Genomic DNA, 25891 nt, shown 5'->3' on the forward strand with positions numbered 1-25891 from the left:
CGCCCTCCCTGGGGCCCCAGCTCAGTGGACAAGAAGCCAACTGCCCCATGCCAGAGGCCACGCGGGCCCAGGCTGGGTGGCCCTGTTGGTCTTCTCACCATAGCTGTGATCTCATCGTAAGACTGCAAATACTCCACAATCTTCGACTTATGGGCGGGCTCCACACGGGCAAAGCAGCAGGCGCGACGGCAGGCCTCCCGCTGCTCCCCCAGGGGCAGGTCATCGAACTCCCGGCCCGTGTAGGCGCGGTCTGCCACATCCTCATTCTCCCCAAAAATGCCAATTCGTCGGCAGATGGCAATGGCTGTGCCCTTGTTGTCCCCAGTGATCATGATGACACGAATTCCGGCATCCCGGCACAGCTGGATAGAGCCTGTGACCTCCTTGCGAGGCGGGTCCAACATGCCCACCACACCAATGAACGTCAGGTCCATCTGAGGGGCCAGAGCAGAGTCGCAGGGTCAAGGAGGGGCTAGGAGCTGAGCAGGAGTGGGGTCAAAGGTCAGCGAGCTGCTGGTGGTGGGGAGCCTCAGCGTGGCCTCTGAAGCTCAGGGGCAGGAAAGGCCTGTCTAAACAGGGCCCTGCAGGCTGGGCGGTGTCAGGCCCATCTTGGGCGCAGACCATGTCTCACAGAAAGAACTTGACTTGGGAGTTTGCAGGGTGGTTTCTACTCTCAGAAGGACCACTCGCTTGGTCGACAACTGTGAGCAAATCTGTGTTACCTGTTGGGCCGCAGTGTCCCCTCTATAAAATGAAGGGACTGGGGCGGCCGGTTAGTTGAGTTGATTAGAGCGCGGTGCTCATAACACCAAGGTTGCTGGTTCGATCCCTGCATGGGCCACTGTGAGCCGCACCCTCCTTAAAATGCAGGGACTGGATTGGGTGATCCCACTTCCAGAAAAGGAGCCTGTGCCAGAATGTAGGTTGAGGCACTGCTTTGTGGCATCAAAAATCTCACTCTGGAAACGTCAGCTGAACCTAGATGCTTCAAGATCTAGCTGATTTTCATTCTGGTGCGAGCGCCTCACCGCATCGCAGACAGGTCCACAGATCCCATGCAAAGTGGCACTAGATGGCCCCTCAGGTCCTTTCAGACTCTAATGTCCTGTGATTCTAGGACCTGTGACAAATGACAAGGGGCGGGGCGGGGGGGGGCGATGACCTGGGAGCAATGGGCAGCTTCCTGCTGTCTGCTCACCTCGTAATCCACGAACTTGGCAGAATCATCCAGGAGCATGTCCTCTCGCTTCGGAGGGGTGTCCCGGGTGGCCAGGGCCAGGCAGCGCAGGGTGTCCCGGCCAGTGCCCCACTCCTTGATCACAGACATAATCTTCTCCTTCACTGGCCCCGTCATGGGTACTCGGGTGGTGCCAACTCGCACGTAGTTACAGCGATCGATGACCCCCTCGGGGGCACCCTAGGAGACCAGGACAGGGGTGAGTGTGTGCCTTCCAGGCCACAGCGCGAGGGTGGGGAGAGGAGAGGGGTTCAGAAGGAAGAAGGAGAGGGCGGCTGGGGCATCCTCTGACGTCTGACCTTGACAAACATCTTGTTGCCGACAGCAGCCCGGGACTTGGCTGGGGAGCAGTACACAGACATGGACTTTCTGTCTCTGGAGAATTCCAGGGTGCATTCCTTCTTCATCAGCTGACGGATCACCTGGGAGAGAGGAGACCGGGAGGGTGGGCCCTACGTGAGACTGGTGGGAAAAGAGGGATGACACGGACAGACATTGTGCTGGGAGGGAGGCATCCCAGACCCCCTGCAAACATAGTCCAAAAGGGTCTGGACAGAAACAAGACAAAAAAATGAAATAAAAAAATAACAAAGGGATCTGGACATCGTCGAGCAGACCCCACGCTGAGTCAAGCTACATGTAGCATCTCCTGCACCAATGGAGAGAATTCCAGCGTCTGGTTTAAAGCACAACAGAAACGAGATGTGTCGTGTGGTATCTTCCAAGAGAACATTCAGTGATGATGGCATGTTCTCTAATCGGAACTGTCCAAAATGGTGGGGCTGAGCAGTGGCTGCTGAACCCGGGAAACGTGGCTGTGGCAAGTGGCAGAATGCAGCGTGTACCCACATTTCATTTAAATTCAAATAACCACGTGCGCTTCTAGAGATGTGTTTTGGACAGGCAGACCTACTGCCTCGTGTGCAATAATAAATGCTCCGTAAAAATGAATGAGAGCCTTGTTCACCAAAAGCATCACAAATATTTCTCCACAAAATCAAATACAACAAAAATAAAAATAACAGGGGTGGCCAGTTAGCTCAGTTGGTTAGAGCGCGGTGCTAATAACACCAAGGTTGCCAGTTCGATCCCCGCATGGGCCACTGTGAGCTGCACCCTCCTTAAAAAATAAATAAGTAAAAATAACAATAGATGAAATAAAGAAGTTGATGTTTATAGTCTCGATTGTAAAAATTCGTGACTGATTAAAATAGATATCAAACATCTATCGATAGATACGCTGTTTTCATGAGTTCTGTCCTATCAAATTAAGCAGCAACGAGCATCCTGCATCTATAAGAATGGGTGACGTGGGGAACAGAGCATCCCAGGAGGAATTCAGTGTAGACACTGAGTACAAATTCACAGCAAGAACCTGGAGCAAGAAAAACAGGATCGGGCTTGTTCGTCTGGGCAAAGGGAATATCAGCAGTCACTTTTCCCAAATTCTGAGTCAGGTCTCAAGATCTGATCAAAACAAGCGTGCTTCTGAAGACAAAGAGATAACAGCGGGCGTCGGCGCTGCCCAAGGATGGGTCCTTGTGGTTTCCATGTCCGGTATCATCCCTTTCAACTAGGGACACAGCAGGAGGAAGTGATCTTAAATGCATCGAGGGATATTGGAGCTGAGCAGCGGAAAGAGCGCTGGACATTTGGGGACAGCAGGTCGACCCTACGTCAGTCTGACCAAGAAACGCTGTGAAGAGGCCATTTGCTCGTCCTGGATGGTGTCCCAGCATGGGGCACAAAGCCCGGCCCTGCCCTGGGCAGTGGTGGTGGTTGGGGGGCTCTGCTTCCTGAGGCTCCCGGGTCCTGGCCCACATAACAACGTGGGGTGAAGAAGGCCCGTTGGCGGGAGCAGACTCACCGAGTTGCAGGCATTGGCCCACATAACAACGTGGGGTGAAGAAGGCCCGTTGGCGGGAGCAGACTCACCGAGTTGCAGGCGTTGGCCCTCTCCACCTTGGAGAGGCTCCTCACGTCAGTGTTGAACACGTTCATCTTCTCTACCAGGGTTGTGAGCGCCGTCTCGGTGGCCTCGCCGACCTTCTCATAAACACCTTTGGCCTGAGAGGGCAGAGGACCAAGAGGAAGTAAGTGCCCTGGGCTCCTGGCCCCTTGCTCCCACCTAGAAGGGGACGGGAGCAAGCCACTCCCGTCCTCTCACACCCAGGAGAACATGGCACAAGGGACCCCATTCCCATGACCCGTTCCTTGCGACCTGTTGAGGACGCCTGGACTTGGAGTCAGTTGGAAGGGGAAGGAGGGATGGCTTCAGGAGTGTTACCTCATTGAAGTCCAAGGACGAGTCATTGCAGAGGGCACAGATGGTGGCCAGCTCCACCAGCCCATCATACTGCCCTGCTCGAACTGGCTTATCGTTCTTCAAGCTGGCAGCGGGGCAAGGGAAGAAGGCAGGGAAAGAGACAAGTCGAGAAGAATAGGGAATGAGATGCAGAGACAGCCTGGGGAAAGCGGCGAGGCCGGCAGGGAGATGGCAACCACCGTGGAGACCAGGTGGGAGACAGAACAAGGTCAGGGAAGGAAGAAGAGAGAGAGAGGAGGACAGCGCTAGCGGGAGGGCCCCGGGAGAGAGGTGGGACGTGTGTGGAGGGGGCATGAGCTGCTGGGGAGTGGACTCGGGGGGACTTACACCTCTCCTTCTGGAGCGTAAGTGGAACCAGTGATGGAGAACTCGTTCAGCACGCAGGAGTCCCCATCCACCTTGTCAATAATGAACATCTGCAGGGGACAAGGTGACGTAGGCCGATGTCTAGCTGTGCCCACCCCCGAGGCAGGCTGAGGGCGGCTCGGATCCTAACGCCTCATCCAGCCACCTGTGCAAACCATCTGGACTTTCCACCCCCCCACTGGCCTCTCCTTCTCCTTCCTGCGTCCTCCCTTCTTCCATCACTGTCTTGCCACCGTCCCCCATGACTGTGTGAGTGGCTTTAAAACAAGTTATGCCGGCGATGCTGGCGGCTCTTTTAGACCAGTGAATAAAATCAGACACGCGTACGGAGGTGTGGGGGGGACTGCGGCTTCAGGCCACCAGTTAGCACACGGCCCTTCCGCAGCGCCAGCCAGCCACGTGTGGCCAGATCTTCGAGCTTCGCAGGAACAGCTAGAAATTCAGGTTATTTTCCTATGAAGCCTCCCGACTTTCAAGCATGGGCAGTGAGTTCGTTTTTATGGAACGTGATGGGAGCCCAGCTGCACAAGGCTGAGGGAAGGTGTGTAGGCAATGCCCAGAGGGGAGCTTTCAAAAGGGCACAGCTTATGTCGCTGTGGTCTGACCACATACTCCAGATGCCCAGAACCATTTATATTTCATGGACATGCTATTCCAAGAACTCTGTGTAGGGCAGGGGTTCTTTGCCTGGGGTCCAGGATCACCCCACCCCTGCCAAGGGGGTCTGATGGCAAAAAAAAAAAAGACACCTTTAATTTTTCTCTCTGACACTTAGCATTGCCTTCCAATTATAAATACAGGCAAAGAACTCGATTCTTATTCGCGAAACCTGTGTCTTTGCCACCAATATAATCTCAGATGCTGAGCTCTCAAAATAGCATTGTGGCTCATCACTGCATTATGGGGGTTCTCAGCCCCACGATGCCTTCATAAAGAAGAAGTGCTACCAAATCACAAATTTGTTCTTTAAATAGCTTGATAACTGTATTTCCATCATCAGTTTCCTCTGTAATGGGATATATGTTTAAGGCGGAATCCTACATAGTTTATGGACACATTGAAAATAGTAGACTGAGAAGAGGTCCAGACTGCCAGCAAGTCTGAGGCCCAGAAAAGACTAAGAGCCTTGGTTTAGGAAATACTGTTGGAGATCCGTGTGGCTGGGCTCCCTGTGCCCCTCTGTGGATAGCCATCTGAGGGCAGTCTCCTCCCCGCCCCACTTCCCAGGTAGCAACTCTGGGGCCAGACAGACGTGGGCTTGAAACTCAATTCTGCTACTTATTAATTCCACAGAATCTCCCAGGGCCTCAGTTTCCTACTCTGGAAAATGGGGTGAAGGAGACCTTCCCCTGACGGGGCAAATTAGTGATAACCCAGGGCGGTGTCTTGCACCCGAGGGTGGCTGTCAGGACCTATCTGGCTGGGGCACTGGGGCCACTTGGATCCCTGTCATCGTTGGCAGGATGACACTCTGTCTGCCCTATGAGCATTGCTCTCCCAGGCCAAAATGAGAGCAGTCAGTGCTGAAGGGGTAATTCCCTTTGGAGAGCTTGTTTCACCCAAGGGCAGTCTTCTGAGGGGCAGGTGCCCACGCCTCTCTGACCTTGCAGACAGACATCTGGTTGGTGGTGAGGGTGCCTGTCTTGTCGGAGCAGATGACAGATGTGCAGCCCAGAGTCTCGACAGAGGGCAAGCTCCTCACGATGGCATTTTTCTTTGCCATCCGGCGGGTGCCCAAGGCCAGGCAGGTGGTGATGACTGCAGGAAGGCCTGTGGGGGGAGGGAACAGTCATAGGGGCAGGAAAGAGTGGCCCCCGAAGCCCTCAGCGCCCCATCCCTGGAACCTGCCTTTGGTACCTCACTGGGGGAAAGGGTCTTTGCAGAGGAGATGGGCCACGGGGGGGAGAGGGGGAGAGACTGCTGTACCTTCTGGGATGGCAGCCACAGCCAGGGCCACGGCAATCTTAAAGTAGTAGATAGCACCACGGAACCAGGAGCCGCCGTGGACGGGATCGTTGAAGTGACCAATGTTGATGAGCCAGACAGCCACGCAGATGAGGGAAATGACCTTGGAAAGCTGTTCCCCAAACTCATCCAGCTTCTGCTGCAGGGGGGTCTTGTCCTGCTCGGTGGCGGCCATCTGGTCGCGGATCTTCCCAATCTCAGTGCTCACCCCGGTAGTGGCCACGATGCCCAAGGCCTTGCCTGCTGCGATGTTGGTGCCCTGGAAGGTGAAGGGGAGGCACGGCGTCAGGCCGCGTGCACCCTGCCTCTTCTCCCACCGCGACGTCTGTCCCAGACCAGGGCCTCTGGCTGGCTCGCTCGACAGCTGTCCCTGGAAGGCTCACCGAGAAAAGCATGTTCTTTTTATCCTGGTTGACAGCTCGAGGGTCAGGAACAGGGTCTGTATGCTTGATGACGGAGACAGACTCGCCTGTGGAGAAGGGGACGAGAGTTTCAGAGGCTATCATGTCCTTCTCCCATAGGTCCCGCCTAGGGTTTCCAGGCGGGAATTCCTGCCCGCTCTCGGGAAATTTTCTCGCTTTCCCGTTCCCGAATCCTGAGAAAAGTTGGTTGAGGAATCGGGAAAATCGGCTCCTTGAACCCAGTAATACCCACAATGGGAAATAAACGTACTACTCACAATGTATCTGTTAGACATTTTTCCTATTTATCGCTAGGGTTTCTGGGCCAGAATTCCCGCCTGTTCTCAGGAATTTTTTTCCCTTTTCCGTTCCCGAATCCCGAGAAAAGTTGGTCAGGAAATTGGGAAAATCGGCTCCTTGAACCCAGGTGGTTGGTACTATCAGTCGTCACTTTGTGGAAACGATTTATCGTGGAGAACAGAAAACAGTTTATATCTCGGGATTCGGGAACAGGAAAACGAAAAAACTTCCTGAGAACGGGCGGGAATTCCTGCCTGGAAACCCTAGTCCCACCCCTAACTACCCCGCTGCTTGGCAGGACAGGGGCTGGTAAGGACCAAGCAGCAGCCCTGGAGGAAGTCTGGGCTCTGAAAGAAGCCACGGGAGGCACATGGGAAATCTATTGCACGTAGAGTGAAAAGACCTTGACCCGACCCCCGGCTTGATCGTTTACAGGCCGCAGGACCTTGGATCACTTAACCAGAACCTGTTTGCTCTTCTGTGAAATGGGCATGATAACAACAAACTTCAGAACAAGGCCTTGGTGAAATCAAATAAGCTGGCGTATGTGAAAGTGTGCTGTCCATTGTGTCTGGACGGCAGGGGCTCAGGCAGTCACGCTGCGCTGGCCCAGCTTGGCCCCCGGGGACCACGGGAATGCCCCTGCCTCTTCGCCCTCTCTCTCCCCCAGTGGAGACACAGAGGCAGCTGTGTTTTAAGTGCATCTGAATCCTCCATCTTGTCCTACAATCTACCGTTCCTCACTTGTGGGCTTTCGAGGAGATAGGACAGTTCCCTGGGTGAGGGTGTCCCTATGTCTGCGTGGAAGGGATGGGCTACCTGGGCAATGGCACACCTGTCCCACCCTCTCCCATGACCCCTTGCAATTCGGTCTTGCTGACGTCACTGCCCCTGCGGAGCCAGCAGGGGGCCCTACTGCTGGCTGTTCTCTTTCCTCCATCTACAGTTTCATTCCTGTCTGTCCACCCAGCTCCGCCCTGGCAAACCGTCATCCCCACACCCCTCGATGCATCCTCCCACCCAGCCCAACACACCTGTCAGGATAGACTGGTCCACCCGGAGCGTGGTGGACTTGATGGAAAGGATGCGGATATCGGCTGGGACCTTGTCCCCCACTGTGGACAGAGCAGAGAAGGAGGTCAGCTAGGAAAGGATGTTTCTTCCTTCCTAAGAAAAACCCGGTCTTTGGCCAACAACCTCACCTCCATCCTTCAGGTCTTGGGGAGGTCACCCGGGCTGGGCGCCTCCCTTCACCCCGGGCTCGAGTCAGGCCCTCACATGTGCTCCTGTCGCCCCAGCAAACATCTCCCTCTTAACATTCATCCAATTGTCCCCCTCCTTGTAAGCTTTTGTCCCCACTGGGCTATGAGCCCTGTGAGGGGAGGGACTGGCACGCTGCCTGGCACATAGTATGTGCTCAATAAATGTATGTGGAATGACAGAAGAGAAAACTGGGAACAATCCAGTTGTATCACAAGAAACAAAAACAGAGAGGGGCAAGAGTGAGAAAGGCGAGGAAGGAAAGGCAAGAAAGAACTACAGAAAACAGGATGACTTGGGGAGACAGGTGCTGGGGGAAGCGAATGAGGTGGAACAGTCGGGGAGGCTGGAAGAAACCCAAGAAAATGTCAACAAAAGGTGGAGCCAGAAGCAGGAGAGAGCGAGTGAGAGGGGAGTATGAGAAGGGAAGGTGCAGGAGGAGAGGGAGGAAGGCTGGGGCAGGGGGACACAGGTGCACATGGAGAGGACACACCTGAAACCTGCTGCCCCTCTGAGCACCTGAGGGAGGGCAGGAAGCTGGGGGAGTGAGGGCGGGGGGAGGCAGGCAGGAGAGAAGGGGAGGCCTGCAGGGAACGGGCAGTCAGGGGACAGTGAAGCAACAGCCAGCAGAGAGCTGGGCCGTGGGGGGAGGCCTAGGGAGAGGCCGGGAAGTCAGGGTCAGGACAGAAGCCGCTGTGGGGGAGGCTGCAGAGCCCACGCCCCACCAGACTTGAGACCTTTGAGGAGGCCGCATTCTTCCCAGGACCGCTGCCCAATCCTGCCTGGTGCCCAGGATGGTACTGGGGACAGGGTTCCATGGGTTTCCTTCCCCCTGTTTCTAGGGTGCCTCCTCCTGTGCCAGAGGAAGCCGACGGACGGCCAAGGGAGGAGGGTGGCCGTGGAGCTGGGCGGGACACCCTGTCACCCAAGCCCAAGTGATATTTATAGACATTCATGGTGCTGACTCCAAACTGTCACCGTAGCAGGGCAGCCTGGGGATGGGGCGCTGGGGTCTTCAGCCCGCCCTCCCTTCTTCTCCCCAAGGTTCCCATGGCAGCCACATAGGTGTCTAGAGGAGGGAAGCCGGCTGAGAAAGACACATTCCCTTATGCCAGGGGCCCAGAGATACGGGGAGGCCTGCACAGGGCAAATATAAAAACCGCTGAAGGGGGCAGAATCCCAGTAATCTTAGCTACCCGGCCCCCACCCCTCCCTGGTCAGGCATTAAGTGTCCCTCACTGGAGAGGCGGGGCCCCTCCTTGAGCTCGCTTCCCAGGTCCCGTGCTCTCTGCTGGGGCCTGAGTTTCCCTTACATGGTCGGGGGCTTGAGCCTTTGGCCCCCCTCCTCCCTTCTCCCCTCACTCCTTCCCCTTTGAGAGGCCTCAAGGGCACTGAGAGGTCAAGATTTAAGGCTGACCAAGCTTGGGGGGGGAGGCCAGGCCTCAGGAGGGGGGTGGAGACAGGACCATTGGCAGGGCCTGGGTTCCACCTGTTGCTTGCAAGTGCTGGGTGAGGGGAGGGGAAGTGGGGGTCTGCTTGCAGCTTCAGGGACAGGACTGGCTGTTCCTGCAGAGACTCTGACGGGGAGGGGGTGCTGTGGCCACAGTGCCCTGGGGTGACCTCCTGAGGAGTCTGGGAAGGAGAAGCAAAGACTCCTCCAGCCTGGCAACCTCCTGGACGCCAGAAGCCCAGCCCCCACCTCCAGCAGACACATCGTCCTGGCCTCGAACCCAAGGCCTCCCGTCCTGGACCGCTCGTTCCCATCACTCACCAGCCACCTCCACTATGTCCCCAGGAACGATGTCCCGGGCCTTGATCCTTTGCACCGACTTTCGGTCCGCCCGGTAGACTTTCCCCATCTCGGGTTCATATTCCTTCAGGGCCTCGATGGCGTTCTCTGCATTACGCTCCTGGCAGGACAGGGTGGAGGTCATCAGAGGGAGGAAGGTTGAGGAAGGGCAGGAGTTGGGCAGGGGAGGGTGGGGGGCGCAGTGTCGGGATGGCAGAGCAGGGGTCAGAGTCCTGGGGACAATAGGGACACCAGTGAGGAAGAGGGAGGTTATGCAGGGGAGTAGACAACCCCCCCCCCCAGGAGAGTCGGTGTGTGTATGTGTTCAAGAACCTGTCGCTTATGGCTAAAAACAATTTAGGGGGTTTTGGGAGAGAAGAAAAGAGAATCAAAGAAAATCAGAAAGCAGGGGACAGGAAAAGTAGAGGGTGGTAATAGAAAGAAGAAACTCAAACTAGCATTTATTGAACACCTACTATATGCCAGGCACCTTTACACTCATCATCTTTTTATATTTCACCACAACTCGAAGGGACAGGATTATTAGCCCCATTTTATGGATGAGGAAACCGAGCCTCAGACAGATTAAGGAATTTGCCCAGAGTTATACAGCCAGCGAGTGACAGTGGGAACACCAGCTCCCACCTCTTGCCCACACTCCGTCCCATTTACAAACTGAGCAATAGGACCAGAAAACAAGGCAAGCCCAAGGGAAGTGATGGGGGGCGGGTGAATGGGGCCTCATGTTCAGCGGCAGGACACGAAGCAATGAAGCGGGGTGGAAGCTAACCTGCCAAACCCCCACGATGGCATTGGCAATGAGAATCAAGAGGATGACAAAGGGTTCAACAAACGCAGTGACGGTCTCCTCACCTTCCTCAAACCAGGCCAGCACCTGGGAAGCAGGAGAAGGGAGAATCACAGGTGAGAGAGGCCCTTAAACAGGTAAAGAAAGCCAACGGAGGTGAGAACTCGTGCAGGAGCAAAGAAAGGGCCGGGCCTCACCGGGCGCGCAGCCGCGCAAGGGTCTGCCGCTCTAACACTCCAGGACGCGCGCACATACGCACACGCACTGCCATTGCGGACGCAGCACCGCCAGGCGGGCACAGACCTGCACCCCGCAGGGATTACCGAGGAACGCTTTCAGGTTTCCCTGACAGAGCTGCTGGCTTGTAAACAAAGCTCAGGGGGCACCCGGGCCAACTACCCCCACAGCCACATCCAACCCAGGGGAGCCACAACTCAATAGGAAAAACCCTGCGGTCTGCGCAGGCGGGCGCCTGGCCCACCCACAGCCCTCCCCCACAGCCCAAGGCAGGGAAGCTCCGATTTCATGAGGGAGCAGGAGGGGGGCGGGATAGTGTTACGGGGCCTCCTGTACACACCCCACCCCACCCCAGCTGTTGCAAAGGCAACAGCCACAGGCAAATGTCAAGGAGCAAATCTGAGAAGGGAGAAGTGAGGCCCTGCCAGCTGGTGCTCAGGGGCCCACAGGCCTGCATGAAGGAGACCAGGGGACGGGGAGACTGTTTTGCCTCCGGAGGCTTGTTTTCCAACAGGACTAAGATGATAAGGAAGAAACTCCACATTGCAGGGTCGACTGAGTGCTGGCACGGTGGGCGCCGAAGGGAGCCCCAGGCAAGGACCGGTGGCAGGACCCTGAGCAGCGGGCGGGGCAGCCCTGAGGCTGGAGGGGCCCAGGGAGGGCGGGGAAGGGGAAAGTCAGGCCAGTCTGGGGAGGAAGGCGATCCCAGGATTTCCAGCCCTGTTGGGGGGCAGAGAAGCAAGGCCAGCGACAAGTGAGGGGTCTGCGCCTCCGGGAGCCTTTGGAGTCACCCTCGCACCAGCAGCTTTCCCGCCTCTAAGAGGGGCATTGCCTCGGCCAATCAGCGCCAGGAGGGCGGGGCAGCGGCGCCAGGAGGCTCGGGGATTGGTGGAGAGGCTCCTGCGCCTCGGGCACCCAGGGAGTAGTGGCGCCCCCGAGTGGCCGCAGCGACGGAGCCGGGGAGCCCTTCGCTCAAGGGGGTAACCCGAGCCTTCGGAGCCCTGGAAGCTTCGGGGGGTGGCTTAGCTTCAGTGTTTTGGCTGAGAACACCGTTAAAGCTTAAAATAAAACTTCCCTGCGGGGTGTGGGGAGGACAGAGGGCGCAAATCAGCAACCCACCCCCCACCCCCGTCAGTTCTGGTCTGCAGGATAGGATGCCGAGGGCTTGGACGAGGGGGGCCTCGGCTTTGGAGCCCTCCCCACCCACGGCACCCTCTCCAGATCCCCGCACCCGCAGCCAACCCCAGAGGCTCCATCCACTACACTCACAAAGGAGATGCAGGCGGCCAGGAGAAGGATTCGCACCAGGAGGTCTTCAAACTGCTCTACCACCAACTCCCACAGGGATTTCCCTGGGGGGAGAGGCAAGGGGAGGGCGTCCCCGGGGTTAAGGTCTAGTGGAACCGAGCCTCAGAGAGATGAAGGAACTTGCCCAGGCCAAAGCCGGGACTCCAGGTGCAAACTGGGGGCCAGGGACTGAGGGCGCCCTGACTTCCAGCCTGGAGCGGGACGGTTGTGGGCGACGGGCAGACCACTTGGAAGTGAGAGAAGGGCTGAGGGAGCTTGCCAGGACGCCACGAACGGGCTCCTCCAAGTGGCGGGCAGTTGTTCAAGGGCTGGATGCCCAAGGAGAAAGTGCCTGGAAACTTCTGCCCCCAGCCAGGCTCAAACCCTTGGGGAGGGATATTTGCCCCAGGAGTGAACAGGGAGAGGCCGGGAAAAGGGAGTGGGGCCCAGAGGGGAGGGGGTCATTTATGACAGCTCAGGGATTTCAGTAACTTACCTTCCTCAGCAGGGAGCTCTACCCAGGGAAAAAGAAGAAAAGGACACGTTCATTTGGGGTTCTGTCTGATGCCCCCCCACACACACCCAGGATTTTGTGGCTAAGGTAAGAGAATCAGGCCATCGAAAGGGCATCTGAGGTTCTCCAAGGTCATCCCATAAAAACCTCCCAAAACTCTGGGTCTCAGGGACCCCGTTTTCTCCATATCCTGTTCCCTATCCTCTTACCGCTGCAGTCATTGGACCCAGCTCTTCCCTAAGATACCCCAGAGGGGGAGACTCCAGTGCGTGTGAGTGTGAGTATGCGTGTGTGCTGCGCGTGTGCGGGAGGGCATTACCAGCCTCCAAGGCACACTTACCATTGGGGCCATATTTCTCCAGATGCCGCTTAACTTGGTCCGGGGTGAGGCCTGTAGTCTCGCTCACCCCAAAATAGGCCAAACATTCTTCTGTGCTCTTGGAGTGTGCACCCTCCATTGTGCTCCCTTCCTGGGGGCCAGGGGGCCGTGTGTTTCTTCTAGGGGGGCTCTCACGTGTGGGGGGCCTTCCTCAGTGTGTCCACCTGCCTGTCTGTCTGGGCTTCTTCTTTTTTCTCTCCTGCCCCCCCCCAGGTTTTTCTTCCTTCCACGAAGCTCTGACCCCCGTCCCACTTGTAGCAGCCGGCCACCCCCCAGCCCCCAGCTGGTCCCTTATGAGGGAGTAGGGGGGGCCAGGCTCCCCCCTCCCCCAGATCAGGGATTGGCTGGCTGAGACACCAGCAGGAGGGGTCAGAAGAGAGAGATATTTCTGCTGACAGAGGGGGAACAGTGGGGCTGCAGCCTGAGATGTCACTCATGAGGGAAGCTAAGATGGCCCCGGCCCCAGGGAAGGGGGGCAGAGACTTCACTTTCTGTCTTCTGCTACGGACCCCTCCCCCATTGCCTCAGCTTCCTCAGTTGCACTGAATTTCCTATTCCAAACTCATCCCACCAGTTCTTCCCTGAAGCCCACTTCTACTCTCAGGCCTTCACCGTGCACTTTCCTCACACCCCACCCCCACCCCTGCGTCCCATCTTGTCCACTCTGAACCTGCCAGCCTCCTTCTTCACCTAGTTTGTTGAAAGGGCAGCAGAGATATTCCATCTTTCAGGGGATTGAAGAAGGGGAGAACATCCTTTGGGGGCCAAAGGAAGTGGCTCTAGAGGGACGAGGGGAAGCTGGGAAGGGAGGGGGTCAAGGGGACAGGGTAAAGATGGTAACCCTACCCTAGGGAGGGGTTGCCGCAGCCATCAACAGGGGATTTAGTGTCCAGGCCCAACGAGCAAAGCCAGGACTGCCTGTCTCTCCCCTAAACTCCCCCCCCACATCGCTCTAACTCAGCCTCTGGGAACATAGCCTCCAGCCCCCCCCATCTCTGACAGTGAATCCCACCCCCCGCAAGAAAATGGGATACCCAGGCAGCAAGGTAACCCAAGAGGCTACAGAATGTGCTGATGGCAGAGGGGGAGGGATAAATGTTTCAGGATGGGGGTGGGGGTCACCCCAAGTCATGGAAGAAGGGTCGCCTCGGTCCCATACTGTGCTCTCTGTAACCTAAGGGGTTTCCCTGGCAGACCCCACATGGCTTACGCTCTGCACTCCACCTGGCCCTGAAGTATCTGCGCTCAAGGGGAGTGAGGACCAGAGTTGTATGTCCAGGCCCTGGGCACACCCCCTGGGAAGCAGCAGGAGGGAAGGGGCATCCAGGAAAGGGTGCTGGGGAAGCTGGATAAAACAGAGGCTCCAGGCCAAAGGCGTGGGGAGAGGGCAGACTGATGGGGACACGTCTGGGGGAAATAAGGACAGACCAGAGCTGGGGGAGCAGAGAGAGAGCTGCCAGGGTCAGAAGGAAGTCTGAGGAGCAGTGGGGAAAAGGGACAGCAGGGAGCTGGCATGTGGCAGCCAGGTGGGTGGGGGCCCAGGGCTGGGTGCAAAGCCACAAGTTGTCACTGAGCGGCTGGCCTTGGTGTCAGCTTCCTCGCAGAAGCAGCTGCTCCGAGCCCCCCACCCCCACCCCTGCTCTGGGATGGGGGCATCTTTTGGTTATTACCAGGGCAGCTGCTGGAGGAGCAGAGGGTAGCCTGGGGTATGGGTGGGGGAGGGAAGGATGGCAGAGAGAGGAGAGACGTTCAGTGAGAGCAGTGGTGAAAGGTCAGTGAGGGGAAAAGCAGCCTCGCCACCCTGACCTCAAGTCCTTCCTCAGTTTCCTGAAATGGTGAGGATTACAGGCCATTGACTGAGTGGGTCTCCAGGCTGCTTCCCCCGGGCGTCCAGCTGCTAAGCAGACAGTGGCACAGGGGGCAGCGGGCAAAGGCAAGGGAAACCCGACTTTTGTGGCCAGCAGGGGGGGAGGGCATTTAAGGATTTGGCCCCCCCACTCATCCCTTTCTCCTCCTGGATTTCGGGGAGGGCAGCCTTCCGGGTGAGTTGAGGACACATGGACAGGGTACTCCCTCCCTCCTCCTCAGGGTTTCAACAAAACCTGCCCTGAAGCAGAATCCTGCTGTGACCTGCAGTGGGGCTCAGACAACGGGCATATGAGTCTCCATCCACAGGCACCTCCACCTGGCCCAGCACCCCCCCAGCTTTTAGGCCCCAGTGGGGTTCGGCATCTGCCAAGCCTTTTGGCGGCTGGCTGCTCCCTGACAGCACCTAGAGGAGGGACGGGCTCAGTCTCCAGCAGCAGGAATGCCCAAACATGGAGAAAGGGGAGAAGGCTGGACGGATCACAGGTTCCAGGGAGCGGAGTGCATGGAGCTGAGGAAAGGAGGCAGGCTTTGCAGGACGCTGCTGCCAACAGGGACCTTAAGGTTAGTCCTTTCTACCTCCATCAACTTCCCAGAGCGGGGACCTGACGCCAGAGAGGGACAACCAAGAGCCGCGGAACGATCTCCCTCAGAGAGCCTGGGGTTGTGAACTGCCCCGAAGGAGGCTGAGCAGGGAGGCCCTTGCTTGTGGATGCCACGCCACGCCACGCCACGCCACGCCACGGGGGTCTCCAGGCCCAGAGATGGAAGGTGTTTTTCCCCTCCTATCTGAAGGCTGAAGCTGAGAATGGGAGGTCTGTGAAAGCCACGCAGAGCTGAGCCAATCCCTGACCAGTTCTGAACTTCAGCTGAACAACCACAGAGGATGGGAGGGAAGTAGTCTCTTAGGCTCCTCCAGCCAAGACATGCAAATCTTGGGGTGTGGGGGGGGTCCTTGAACTTCTCCCCCACCCATCTTCAGAAGGCGAGTCCCAGAGGGCCGGCGGGGCTTAGGGGAAGGGGGAGCCGACACACCAGTTGTCGCTAGATGAGGAGGATCAGGCCCTGCTAGCGCGCGGGCACGCAGCCTTCACGGGCCATCTCGTTTTGAGACTATCGCACCCAGAGCCCCAAAGCATGCCCACCTTTGCAAAGCCCATTCAGACCCCGTCTCCTGAGGCCAAGGTTTGGGGGAGTCCCAGGGATTAGATAAAACTGGGCGAGCCAGCAGGCTTCCCCAGGCGAGCCCCCAGCCTGAGCAGCCTGTGAGCCCAGCTGTCTCCTGTCCATCTCCACACAGGACACAAGGCCCAGAATAGCAAGGTCACAAGCATGGGTAGGGCTCAGAGGTGGAGGCAGAGGCTGGGGGAGGGCGTGGGGGCGTGGGAGTGGAGGCTCCACGCTGACTGCGAGGGAAATGGAGGCAGAATGGTAAGAGGCAGAGGTAGGTGGACAGAGGTGGGGAGAGGAGGGGGCCACGTAAAACAGGTGGGAGTCTTGGGAACCTGGCCCCTCCTTGTTGGCGCCCATTACCCACAGAGCTGAGAAGCCCAGGGGCGCCCTCCACTGGAGGAGGGCAGAGCTGCAATTCAGAGAGCCGGGACTGGGTTAAATTGAGGGGCTGGGGAGAAACCGAGGAGCAGGAGACGTTGCAACCTCAAATACCCACAGGCCAGGCACGTCATGAGTGACAAGGTCTGGTAGGGATGAGGCAGATGCAGCACGAGGCTGTATCTTCTGATTTTCAAGAGAAGCCAATCATCTGAACTTTTATGTGAAATTCCATTAGCCAGGCCATCTAGGAGGGTGGACAATTCAGATCGCAAACTCATCCTAGAAAAAGTGCTACATACCTCATTGCTAAATATCACTATGGTCACCTTCAAAGGACTCCCCTTGGGAAGCTATGCACCGACGCCAGCGCCTAGTCCACCCTTCAAAGCGATTTTGGAACTCTTTTTCTGGAATGGCCATCAGAGCTGTCGTCGTATTACCCTTGATGTCCTGAATGTCATCAAAATGCCTTCCTTTCAATATTTCCTTTATCTCCGGGTTAAAGAAAGAAGTGATTGGGGGCCAGATCAGGTGAGTAGGGAGGGAGTTCCAATACAGTTATTTGTTTACTGGCTAAAAACTCCCTCACAGACAGTGCCGTGTGAGCTGGTGCATTGTTGTGATGCAAGAGCCATGAATTGTGGGAGAAAAGTTCAGGTCATCTAACTTTGTCACGCAGCCTTTTCAGCACTTCCAAATAGTAAACGTGGTTAACTGTTTGTCCAGGTGGTACAAATTCATAATGAACAATCCCTCTGACATCAAAAAAAGGTGAGCAACGTCACTGCCACAAGTTCATGAACTTAACCATCAGACCTTATATGTCACGAGCTCCATCCCAGATGAAACTACCCACTTTACAGATGAAGAGGCTGAGGCTGGAGTGGTTACACCTTGCCTTCAGCTCCCCAGAGTGGCTCTGAGAAGGAGGGCAGCCAGCCTGCCCTTGGGCCCCTCTGCCGCCAGACTCTGTGGCTGCCACATTCAATGTCTCCCCACACAGCCCCGTGCCCCCAGGCCCACCCCCATGACCTCTCTCTGCCTGCTTTCTCCCTAGGGTAGGAAGCCTTAACTGAAGAACTCAGAGCAGGAGGGGTCCTGGGAGATTGTGTCCTGTTACGAGAACGTGGCTGGAGACCCCAGGCAGCGCTGGGTGGCTCTGCTCTTACCCACAGGGCAGCCCACAGAGGAGCTGAAAGCACAGGACCGGGGCCCCTGCTGACCCCCCTGGCCCGGCCCCCATGCAAACACAGGCCACAGCCACCATGATGGAACCGAGATAAACCCTTTTATTTAGTTATGCTTCTCCATTTTGTTTAAAACAACAACAACAACCATCTTAATTTTAACTGACAGCCCTTCCCCCTCACCCTTCCTTGGGCTGGGGGTGTTTAATGGGGAAATGGCCACCAGGGGCGGGGCTGACCAGAAGAGCCCCTCAGGGAGGTAATGGAGCCCCAACCCCCACCAAGGGGACGGGGCACCTGTAGTGTACGAACCGGGAGTTAACAGGGCTCTCAAGCCTCTTCTTGTAACAACATACATGCCCTCGGCCACCAAGGGTCAGGAAGCATGGGGGGAGCGGGTTCCGACCAGTCCTCTACGCCCCTGCCCAGCCCCTCTCAGGAAGGAGGGCCAGGAGCAAGAAGAGTGGAGAAAGGGTTGGGTAGCGAGTCTCACACAAAGGAGTACTGGTTATTAATGGCTCTGGGATGGCCCCCTTCTTCTCCATCGCCCCCTAGTGGTAACTGCTGGAGCTGCACCATCGGGGTGGCCCCTGGGGCCCCACCAGATCCAGCACCTCCTTGGACCTCCGGGCCCGGAGCTACGGCCTCTTCCAATACAACCACGGGGACCAGCTCTTCCTGGCCCCCTCCACTGCCCGCTTTCTCTTTCTCTTGCCTCTCTTTGGCTGCTGCGGCTGCTGCTGCCGCCACTTCTGGCGCCGACGCCTCTTCTGCCCCAGGATGTGGGGGATCTGTCCATGAAGGGGGTTCAGGGGGCTGGGGTGGGTGGTGGGAGGTGTTCGGTTCTGGACAGGAATGGTGAGAAGACAGACTGATTGTGGAGGGACGCAAGCTCCGGCAGCAGCCCCCCCTTGACACCGCCCAGAGCCATGTGCTATCTCCCCCCCACCCATGGAAGATGGATCATGGGCGGCGGTGAGAGGAGGACCACACTTACACACAGTCACTCGCTCCGAAGGGCATGAGGGTGGAGGAGGCATCGGGGTAGCAGCGATCGCCCTCGCACACCCCTGCATGGCTCCCGGCCTGCTCTCGGCCTGGGGGGGAGGGGCAACGTGGGGACAGATGGGACGTCGGGGTGGGGCAAAGGGAGAGATCAGACAGGGACATCAGACATCGAGGGGAGGGCAGAGGGCCTGACTGAGCATCCCAAGAAGGGCAGGCCCACGGGGGGTGGGGTGGGGGGAGGCTGAGGAAGGGCGACGGTTGGGGAGAATGGGTCTGGGAGACAGACAGATGGCACAGAGGAGTCTGATGGAATGGGAATGCGCCCAGCCCCTTGCAGGCTCTCCCCGGCTCCGGCCAGCCCACCGCCTGCCAGCCTCCGCTCAGCGGACTCTGTCCCCTCTGAAGCCCCGACACAAGGCCGGGCCTCCTCTCCCTGCGCCCCTAACCACGCCTCTCCTCCTCACGGCCCCCAGCCCCACCTTTCTGGCACACACACCTCCTCATTTCTTGGGTGCACGGGCACCTCCTCCCCTGCAGACCTGCTCTGCTCACCCTGCTGTCGCTGGGAGGACACGACATAACTGCCAAGGACAACGTCACTGGGGCCCCCGGACTCCAGGGGGATGGGGTGCACCCGGAAGTGCTTGAGCATATCGAAGATGGACTGGAACCACAAGTGCTGCACCCGGCACTGACCCTCCTCGTTCAGCGACAAACGCAGGTGCTGAGGGCAGGACGCACACGGTGAAGCGGGGGCGCACCCCTTGCCCATCACAGCACCCAGCTCCAGGGCACCGCCATGACCCCCACTGCACCCACCAGCTCCTGCTGCGACACAGCCTTTTCCTGTCACTCACCTTGGCCTTGCCCTGGAAGTTGAAGGTGAGGACGTACTCGCCCCGCCTCGTCTCGCTCTGACGCACCAGGAACACGCCATGGGCGTCGGTGCCTCCAGCCAGTACCAACTGGGCAGCCTTGAGCCGCGAGAGCGTCCCGTGGAACCAGGGGTACCCTGAGAGGGGCTGGTCCCCCTCACCGCCCTCTGACTCTCCCTGGAACAGGAAGGACCCTTCAGGAAGGAGAGAGGGAGGGAAAGCGGGCTGTCAGGGAAACTGCCCCCATCCTGGGAGAAGAAAAGCCAAGCTTTCCCTCCCTGCATCACTCCCCGCCCATCCCAACCCCCACCCCCATCAGATCCCTCCGGATCCCGGGACAAGAGTTTCAGGTAGAGAGCAACCAGCCACGAGGCAGAAACACACGCACACCTCAGGTACCTGTGGCTGTTTCTGGAGTGTCCAGGGGTGGGTAGGGGGCCGAGAGCGGGTGAACCGTCCCTGCTGGCGGCCCCTCTTCAATGGGGATGCGGGGGGGCAACTCGGGGGGGAGCAGTTCCATTGAGTCAAAATGAGAGGCAGCAATGGAGGCGGAACTGGGAGAGATGGATGCCGAGGGGCGGTCTGACAGGCCCCCATACGCCCCTGGAAAGAAACGGAGAGCGAAGTTGAGAACCAGAGAAGCTAGCAGGATTGGCCTGCCTGGGCCACCTCCCCACCGGCCAGCCTGCCCTGTGTGGACTGCTGGGTCAGTGAGCTCAAACGCAGGGACCCCTGGTGTTTTCCACCAGTGGGGCCTCTGTTATATCTCATTCGACGCCTAGGCACTACACGCACTACAAGGTCCCAGAACCCAAAAGTGCCTCCATCTTTTTTGATTCAACAGCTGAAATTATAGCTACTGTTGCAGAAGTGAGGGTAGAATCCCTCAAATATTTTTGCATTAAAAAGGAATCCTTTCTGGCCAAGAGGACAAAGCCCCCAACTCTCAGAGGCATTCGAGATCCTCCTTCTAGCAACCCCTCAACCTAACCAACTTGACCTTCACCTTGTGTTTCTGTATCCTCCACGTGAGCCCAATTAGCCAACTTTCCCCAATCTCCTGGGCTCTCTGCTCTCAGCACGTGCCTCCCCCGCCCCCTCACCCCGGCCACTGTCCTTTCTCCCACCTTCTCTGTGTAGCACCCCGTCTGTTCCAGCACCCCCGATTCCTTTCCTCCTGAGCTCGCAAGGCGCTTCGTGGGGCTCAGAGGATACGAGGCACGGGCTCTCCAGAGCCCTGCTTTTTACAGTGATGTCTTGTCACCTCAGCTAGACTGTGAACCCACGGAGGGCAGGGGTTGCCTTTGAGGCACGTCTGCGTTCCCGTCCTGCCCCGGAGCCCAGCCCAGAGCAGGCGGGTACCAGGGCACGCCTACTGGCTGCTGAGTGGCAGGCCTGAAACGGTACCGAGTCACTGCTCAGAAGACACAAGTATGTGCAGGCTACACAGCAGTGGCTCAGGCATCACGCTGACAGAGCCCCATCTTCGCCAGTGACTCTCAGGGGACATCCGAAAAGCCATGTCCTAAAGCCGAGCACCCAGGGGACTGGGCCTGCTGCTGTGGAAGGCCTATTCCGTAACTCATTTCACTCACTGAAAGCAGCCTGCGTGCTAGGGACTCTGAAAATGAAACTCGGCGTGGCGTCCGGATAGGTGAACCGGGGGCCAGAGACACACAGTCTGCGTGTTTGTGTGTGTGGTAAGGGTGTGTGAGTGTGTAGAGAGACCAAGAGGTACAGACAGTCCAAAGAAAATGCGGTGCCATCGACACATGCACAGAGACACAGAGTAAGAACAAAACGAAGATGTGTGCAGAGCATTCTGGAAGCTTGGAGGAGAGAGCTGGGGTCTGCGCAGGCTTATGCAGGTGACGAGGCTGGGCAGAGGAGGGTGAGCGGGAGTCTGCTTCTGGCTTGTGTGGGGTGGTGATGCTGGTGGTCCCAAACGACCAATGGAGGTTTGGCGTCTTCAGGGACAAGAGACAAACGTGTTGGGGTGGGGGTGGGTAGCTGAGGGGCAGGAGTGGGGTACACAGTGGAGTCTGGGGCCTGAGAGCAGGGGCTCTGGCGTGGCAAGTTGTGAATTCACAGGTCTCTACGGCTCTGCCCTTACCCTGCGACAGGCGGTCGTTGCTCTCGCTGGGCCCCAAAAGCAAATCCTGGCTGGGCAGACTCTCTGAGTGATTCAGGCAGGGCAGCTCCAGGCTGTCCGTGTTCTCCCGTGTGAGAAATGAGGTCCCAGGGGCCAGAGGGAGGGTCATGGGGCGGGGGCTGGTAGCGGGGCAGGGCCTGCAAAGACAGGCGGGAGAGGCACCGGGTGAGAGGTACAGGCTGCTCCCTGTCCCCGCCGCACCCCGCGGTGGCAGAGGTTGGCTCCTCACCCCGGGCTCAGGCATTCCTGGATGTCCGACACCCAGGCCTTCACACGGACGGCGTCCGTGGTCTCCAGGATGTACTCGGAGGAGCCTTCTACCTGTGGGGACAGGGGGAGCCCCGAGGCCATTTCCACTCAAACGAGAACAAGAACGTCCTCCCTGTCTCTCCCCCCTCCTTCCAGAGGCCACAGCCCAGCCCCAGGGACACGCTCTCAAGGCATGTTACACACACGCTCCTCCTTCCACCGTGTCCCTTGCTCGTACGTGCTAAGAGCTTTCTCCCCAACACGAGCACTCCAGGGGCGCAGGGGAGCCCGGGGCGCCTACCTTCACCACGAACGTGTTCTCCCTGTCCGGCATCTCCAAGGTCGTGGTGGCCCGCACGTCCGTGATGGACGTGCACGGGATGCTGAGTCGGGGCCGAGAGGCCTACGTGAGGGGAGAACAAGAGCCGGGTTTTGGTGAGCAGAGGCCTTCGCCCCCTTCCCTCCAGACTCCGTCCACACCCTGAGGGACTCAGGCAAAAGGGAACAACACTTGTTTTTCAGCCCTGCCACGACTACTAACCCGGAGGCAGGAGCGGGCTTTGAAAGCCAAGGTCAGTAAAGCGACGGCCCAGCCGTGGCCACGCTGGCAGCCCCCCACCCTCGCTCCCAGTGCCCCCGCCACCCGCCGCCCGGCCTCACCTTGGGTGGTACAAAGAACTCCAGGCGACTTCCTCCTCCTCCTTCTCCTTCACTCCGCAGCAGCAAGCGACACTTGTGCCACTGAGGCCCTGCTGCCCCTGAGGTCGGCCCAGCGGCCCCTCCTCCCCGGCCCACGGCTGGGTCAGGGGCTGCCTCTTCTGCCCCCATGAAGCTCAGAAGCTCTTCCCTCTGCACCAGCCCTGCTCCGTCCTTCACGGCGCCCCCTCCCCGACTGAGTCTCAGCCTCTCAAAACGGTGAGTCCATTTGTCCCCCGGGGATGTCCCATCACTAGCCAGTCCCCTGCCCACGGTCCCGGCCCCGCCCGAGGAGTTGGAGTTGCTGTTTCCTCCTAAGACTGGGGGGCCTGACGAGGTCTCGAGGGCCCCCGTTGGGGAGGGAGGGTCCACAGTCCCTCGCCACTGCAGAATGCCGCGGACGGAGCCGCGGACGGAGCGCCCCACGGAGCGGAGGGAGAAGCGTTTCTTCAGCTTCGGCTTCGAGGAGGTCGCAGAAGAGGAAGAGACTGAAGACGGAAGGGGGCCGGCCAGGTCTTCGGATGAGCGGGACGGGCCCAGCACGGCCAGGGGGCCGCCTATCCTGCAGGTCTCAAGGGACAGGTCATGCAGTGGGACGTCCACACCAGGACTCAGGGGAGCCAGGATGGGTGGTGAGAGGGAGCCAGAGGCCCGGGCCACCTCAGCTTCAAAATGCTGCAGGAAGAGCTCAGCAAAACGGCGGGAGAAGGCAGCCTCGGCCCCAGGCCCTGCGTACTGGGGGTGGGAGGCCAGGTAGAGGCGAAAACGGCGGGCAAAATCCAGGGCAGCAGCCCGGGCATGGGACTCACAGAACTCCCGCCAACTAGGGGGAGGGGGCAGTGGCAAGGGGGGAGGAGAGGGGGAGGCCCCATCCTCCGGGGAAGGGGCACCATTCATGATGGTCCCCAGGAGGTGGCCGGGGGGAGCCTGTGGGGAGGGGCAGCAAAGAGGGAAGCGGCCAGAAGACACAGGGTGAGCGGCAGCAGCTGCAGAAGAAAGAGGCACAGACACCGAGTCACTGCTGAGGTGGGACTGGGGGTAGAGCCCCTCCCAAACCAGACTCCCTACGCTGGGCTGGACTCCTCAGAGAGCAACGAGGAACAACACAGAACAGCTCCGCTCCCCTTTCCCGGGCCCTCACAGCCCACACGCCCCGTCAGCGGGCTCCCTCCCGTGTCCAGCCTGCCGCCGGCCCACCCGCTTTCCCAGGCTTTGGTCCCACGAGTGAGCAACAGTGGCGGAGTGAGCACCTCTCTCTAAAAAGGCATCCTTTCCACATCACCTCCGTTCTCTCAAATGGAGCGGCCAGGTATGTACGACATGCTTCCCACATGCTGTTCTTACCTTTCCCCGCAAGAGGTTTTAATACCCTCTATAAAGGAGGAGGAGACCGAAGCTCAGAAAAGCCTCAGACCTCCACGTCTACCGTGTTCCCACTGCATAATCCTGGCTCCCAGGGACCGGGCCGGCCTCAGGCAGAGCCCCCGCTGCCCCAGCCCTCCGGGAAGCCCCGTCTGCACGGCTCAGAGACCCTGTCTCCCGTATCCTGAGATCCAGCTCTGAGGAGGGAGGTTGCTTACTGAGGAGAATGGATGGAGGAGGGACAGTAATTGTCTTGAAAGCTAAGCCCAGGGCCCAGCACCCAAGCGCTGTGTGAGGAAGGCCTGGACCGGTCACAGCCCACTTCTTTGCTGCCCCTTCAGTTGGGGGCTCATGGCGGCAGCACCAGGTGAGGAAAGATCACCAAGGTTGGGTCGGGGCAAGTCTTTGCTGGTCACAAAGTAGACAAAATGTAAGAGGGAGCTGGGCCCTAGGACTTTTCACCTCCCTCTTTTCTCATTGAGGAGAGCGCCCTAAAGGCTGGTCAGCCTGCCCGTTATGGCCCTGGGTTCTGGAGTCAGACTGGGGGTGAACTCCAGGCTCTGCCACCTATGAGCTGTGTGATCTTGAACAAATTACATGTCCCGTCTGAGCTTTAGTTTCTGTATCTATGACACAGAGCTAATGATTCTCAACCCCAGACGTGTTGGGAGAATTAAATGAGGCACGCCAGAGCTTGACACAAAGTAAGCACACAATGACTGCCATTATTACCCTCTTCCCGGGTTCCAATTTTCTAAATGAGAAATCAGAGAAAGGAAGAGACATCCCCACGTCTTCCGCTAGCAAATGGCAGAGCTGGGCATGGCATTTACAACCCGTGGCTCTTCTGGTAGTGTTCCTCCTCCCGTATTTTACTGGAAGATGCCTGGCACCAGGACGGTGGGGGGGAGGGCAGCTCAGGGGAGTCTCCCCAAAACCTCAGACTCCTGCTCAGACCCACAGTGGGCCACCCCTCCCGTTCCTCCTTGGCCTAGGCCCTCCACACTCAGACGGCTCCAGTCATAGGGACTCTTCCAAACCAACGAGAAGCCAGGAGATGCAAGAGTCATGGAGCTTGGGGGACTGAGCCACGAGGTGCAGACACAGCAGAGAAATCAATCTCCGGGCAGAGGCCACCTCAGCTCACACAGGCCCACCCAACCCTCTGCACCACAGGCAGACCCAGCCCCCTTCAGGCCCGCTGACCCTGCGGCTCCTGAGCTGGTGACTCAGTTTCTCTTCTGCCAAGCAGGACTCAGACACATTTTCCCGGTGCACCTGCCTCTTGGCTCAGTTCTGCTATTTCCCGAAGGGCGGGTGGTGGAGGGTGCAGGCTCCGCTCCCGGCTAAGGACCCTCCGGGCCCGGTGCAGTCCCCTCGGACCCGACCCTACTCCCCTGACACCCTTTACCCGCCCATTCCCCGGGGCCGCAGTCTCCGGGGGGCCACCCTGCCTGCTGCCCTCTCCGGGGCCGAGCGCCCCTCCTGACTCTGGCCACCCACGCCTTCTCCCACCCAGGGCTCCTCGCAGGCGCCGAGGCCGGGTCGCGGAGAGGGAAGAGGGACTCGAATAGGGGGGGTTCCGGTTCCGGTCCCACCTGCATCTCGGTCCCCGCGGTTAGCTCCGGCGGCGGCGGCGACGGCGGCAGCGGCGGCAGCTCCCACTCCCTGCCCCCCCACTCCGCGACTAGCTCCCAGCCTGGTTCTGCGCAGGCGTGGGGACCCCTCTTCCGGTCACCGCAGGAAGCGACCATAGAGAAGAGCGGCGAGAGGGAAGGGCACCTTCGCTCTCACTTCCGCCACCCTCCCACCCCGCGCACCACGGGAGACCTAAAAGGGTGTGACTTTCGGAGGGTTCGATGACATAAGCCGTCGTAGGGAGGGGGTTGGGTCCCACCAGAGCATCCCCCCAAGAAGAAATCCAGGACAAAGGAGAGAAGTCAACCATAGAGAAGCCACCTGAGGGGATAGAGTCGCGAGGCCCTGTGGGAGGCTAGAGCGACCACCGGGTACCGGAAGCCAACGAGTTGGAAAGGCGTTTGGAAGGACCCGTTGCAGCCTAGAGCGCCGGGC

General features: G+C 58.6%; 2 protein-coding genes across 7 annotated transcripts in view; both read right to left on the bottom strand.

The window, feature by feature from the left end:
• The window catches only part of ATP2A1 (ATPase sarcoplasmic/endoplasmic reticulum Ca2+ transporting 1), a 15677-nt gene extending 2532 nt beyond the window's left edge, over positions 1-13145 (bottom strand). For both annotated transcript variants that reach the window (XM_074322896.1, XM_019754695.2), the window contains exons 1-15: positions 12831-13145; positions 12473-12490; positions 11959-12041; positions 10435-10539; positions 9627-9765; positions 7630-7710; positions 6278-6363; positions 5856-6153; positions 5533-5699; positions 3891-3979; positions 3525-3627; positions 3173-3304; positions 1537-1659; positions 1199-1417; positions 99-434 (exon numbers count right to left, since the gene is read on the bottom strand). In XM_074322896.1, the coding sequence (XP_074178997.1) occupies positions 99-434; positions 1199-1417; positions 1537-1659; positions 3173-3304; positions 3525-3627; positions 3891-3979; positions 5533-5699; positions 5856-6153; positions 6278-6363; positions 7630-7710; positions 9627-9765; positions 10435-10539; positions 11959-12041; positions 12473-12490; positions 12831-12948 (2097 nt within the window). In that variant the 5' untranslated portion in view covers positions 12949-13145. The remainder of the gene's footprint in view (positions 1-98; positions 435-1198; positions 1418-1536; positions 1660-3172; positions 3305-3524; positions 3628-3890; positions 3980-5532; positions 5700-5855; positions 6154-6277; positions 6364-7629; positions 7711-9626; positions 9766-10434; positions 10540-11958; positions 12042-12472; positions 12491-12830) is intronic.
• A 4415-nt stretch (positions 13146-17560) lies between these two features.
• SH2B1 (SH2B adaptor protein 1) lies at positions 17561-25560 on the bottom strand. 5 transcript variants are annotated; one of them, XM_019754699.2, is made up of 10 exons: positions 25417-25560; positions 22421-23442; positions 22062-22163; positions 21741-21832; positions 21473-21648; positions 19759-19962; positions 19342-19553; positions 19037-19208; positions 18474-18573; positions 17561-18321 (listed from the first exon to the last, which is right to left on the bottom strand). In XM_019754699.2, exons 2-10 carry the CDS (start codon positions 23351-23353, stop codon positions 18285-18287), a joined length of 2028 nt encoding a protein of 675 aa, XP_019610258.2. In that variant the 5' UTR covers positions 23354-23442; positions 25417-25560; the 3' UTR covers positions 17561-18284. The 5 variants fall into 5 exon arrangements, with proteins under 5 accessions (XP_019610258.2, XP_074178998.1, XP_019610255.2 ...); XM_074322897.1 differs by having other exon boundaries at positions 18981-19208; XM_019754696.2 differs by lacking the exon at positions 18474-18573.
• Between the last annotated feature and the right edge of the window lie 331 nt (positions 25561-25891).

Source organism: Rhinolophus sinicus, linkage group LG18 (genome assembly GCF_036562045.2).
Source record: "Rhinolophus sinicus isolate RSC01 linkage group LG18, ASM3656204v1, whole genome shotgun sequence".
In the NCBI taxonomy this organism is placed as follows: Eukaryota; Metazoa; Chordata; class Mammalia; order Chiroptera; family Rhinolophidae; genus Rhinolophus; species Rhinolophus sinicus.

Bases quoted from the DNA above. Each gene is read 5' to 3' on its own strand.
- SH2B1 (XM_019754696.2), bottom strand. From the start codon at position 23,353: ATGAATGGTGCCCCTTCCCCGGAGGATGGGGCCTCCCCCTCTCCTCCC. The intron at 21,833-22,061 runs GTAGGCGCCCCG...CTGTCCCCACAG, and splicing joins AGAACACGTTCGTGGTGAAG to GTAGAAGGCTCCTCCGAGTA. The intron at 19,554-19,758 runs GTACCTGAGGTG...TCCTTCCTGAAG, and splicing joins CACTCCAGAAACAGCCACAG to GGTCCTTCCTGTTCCAGGGA.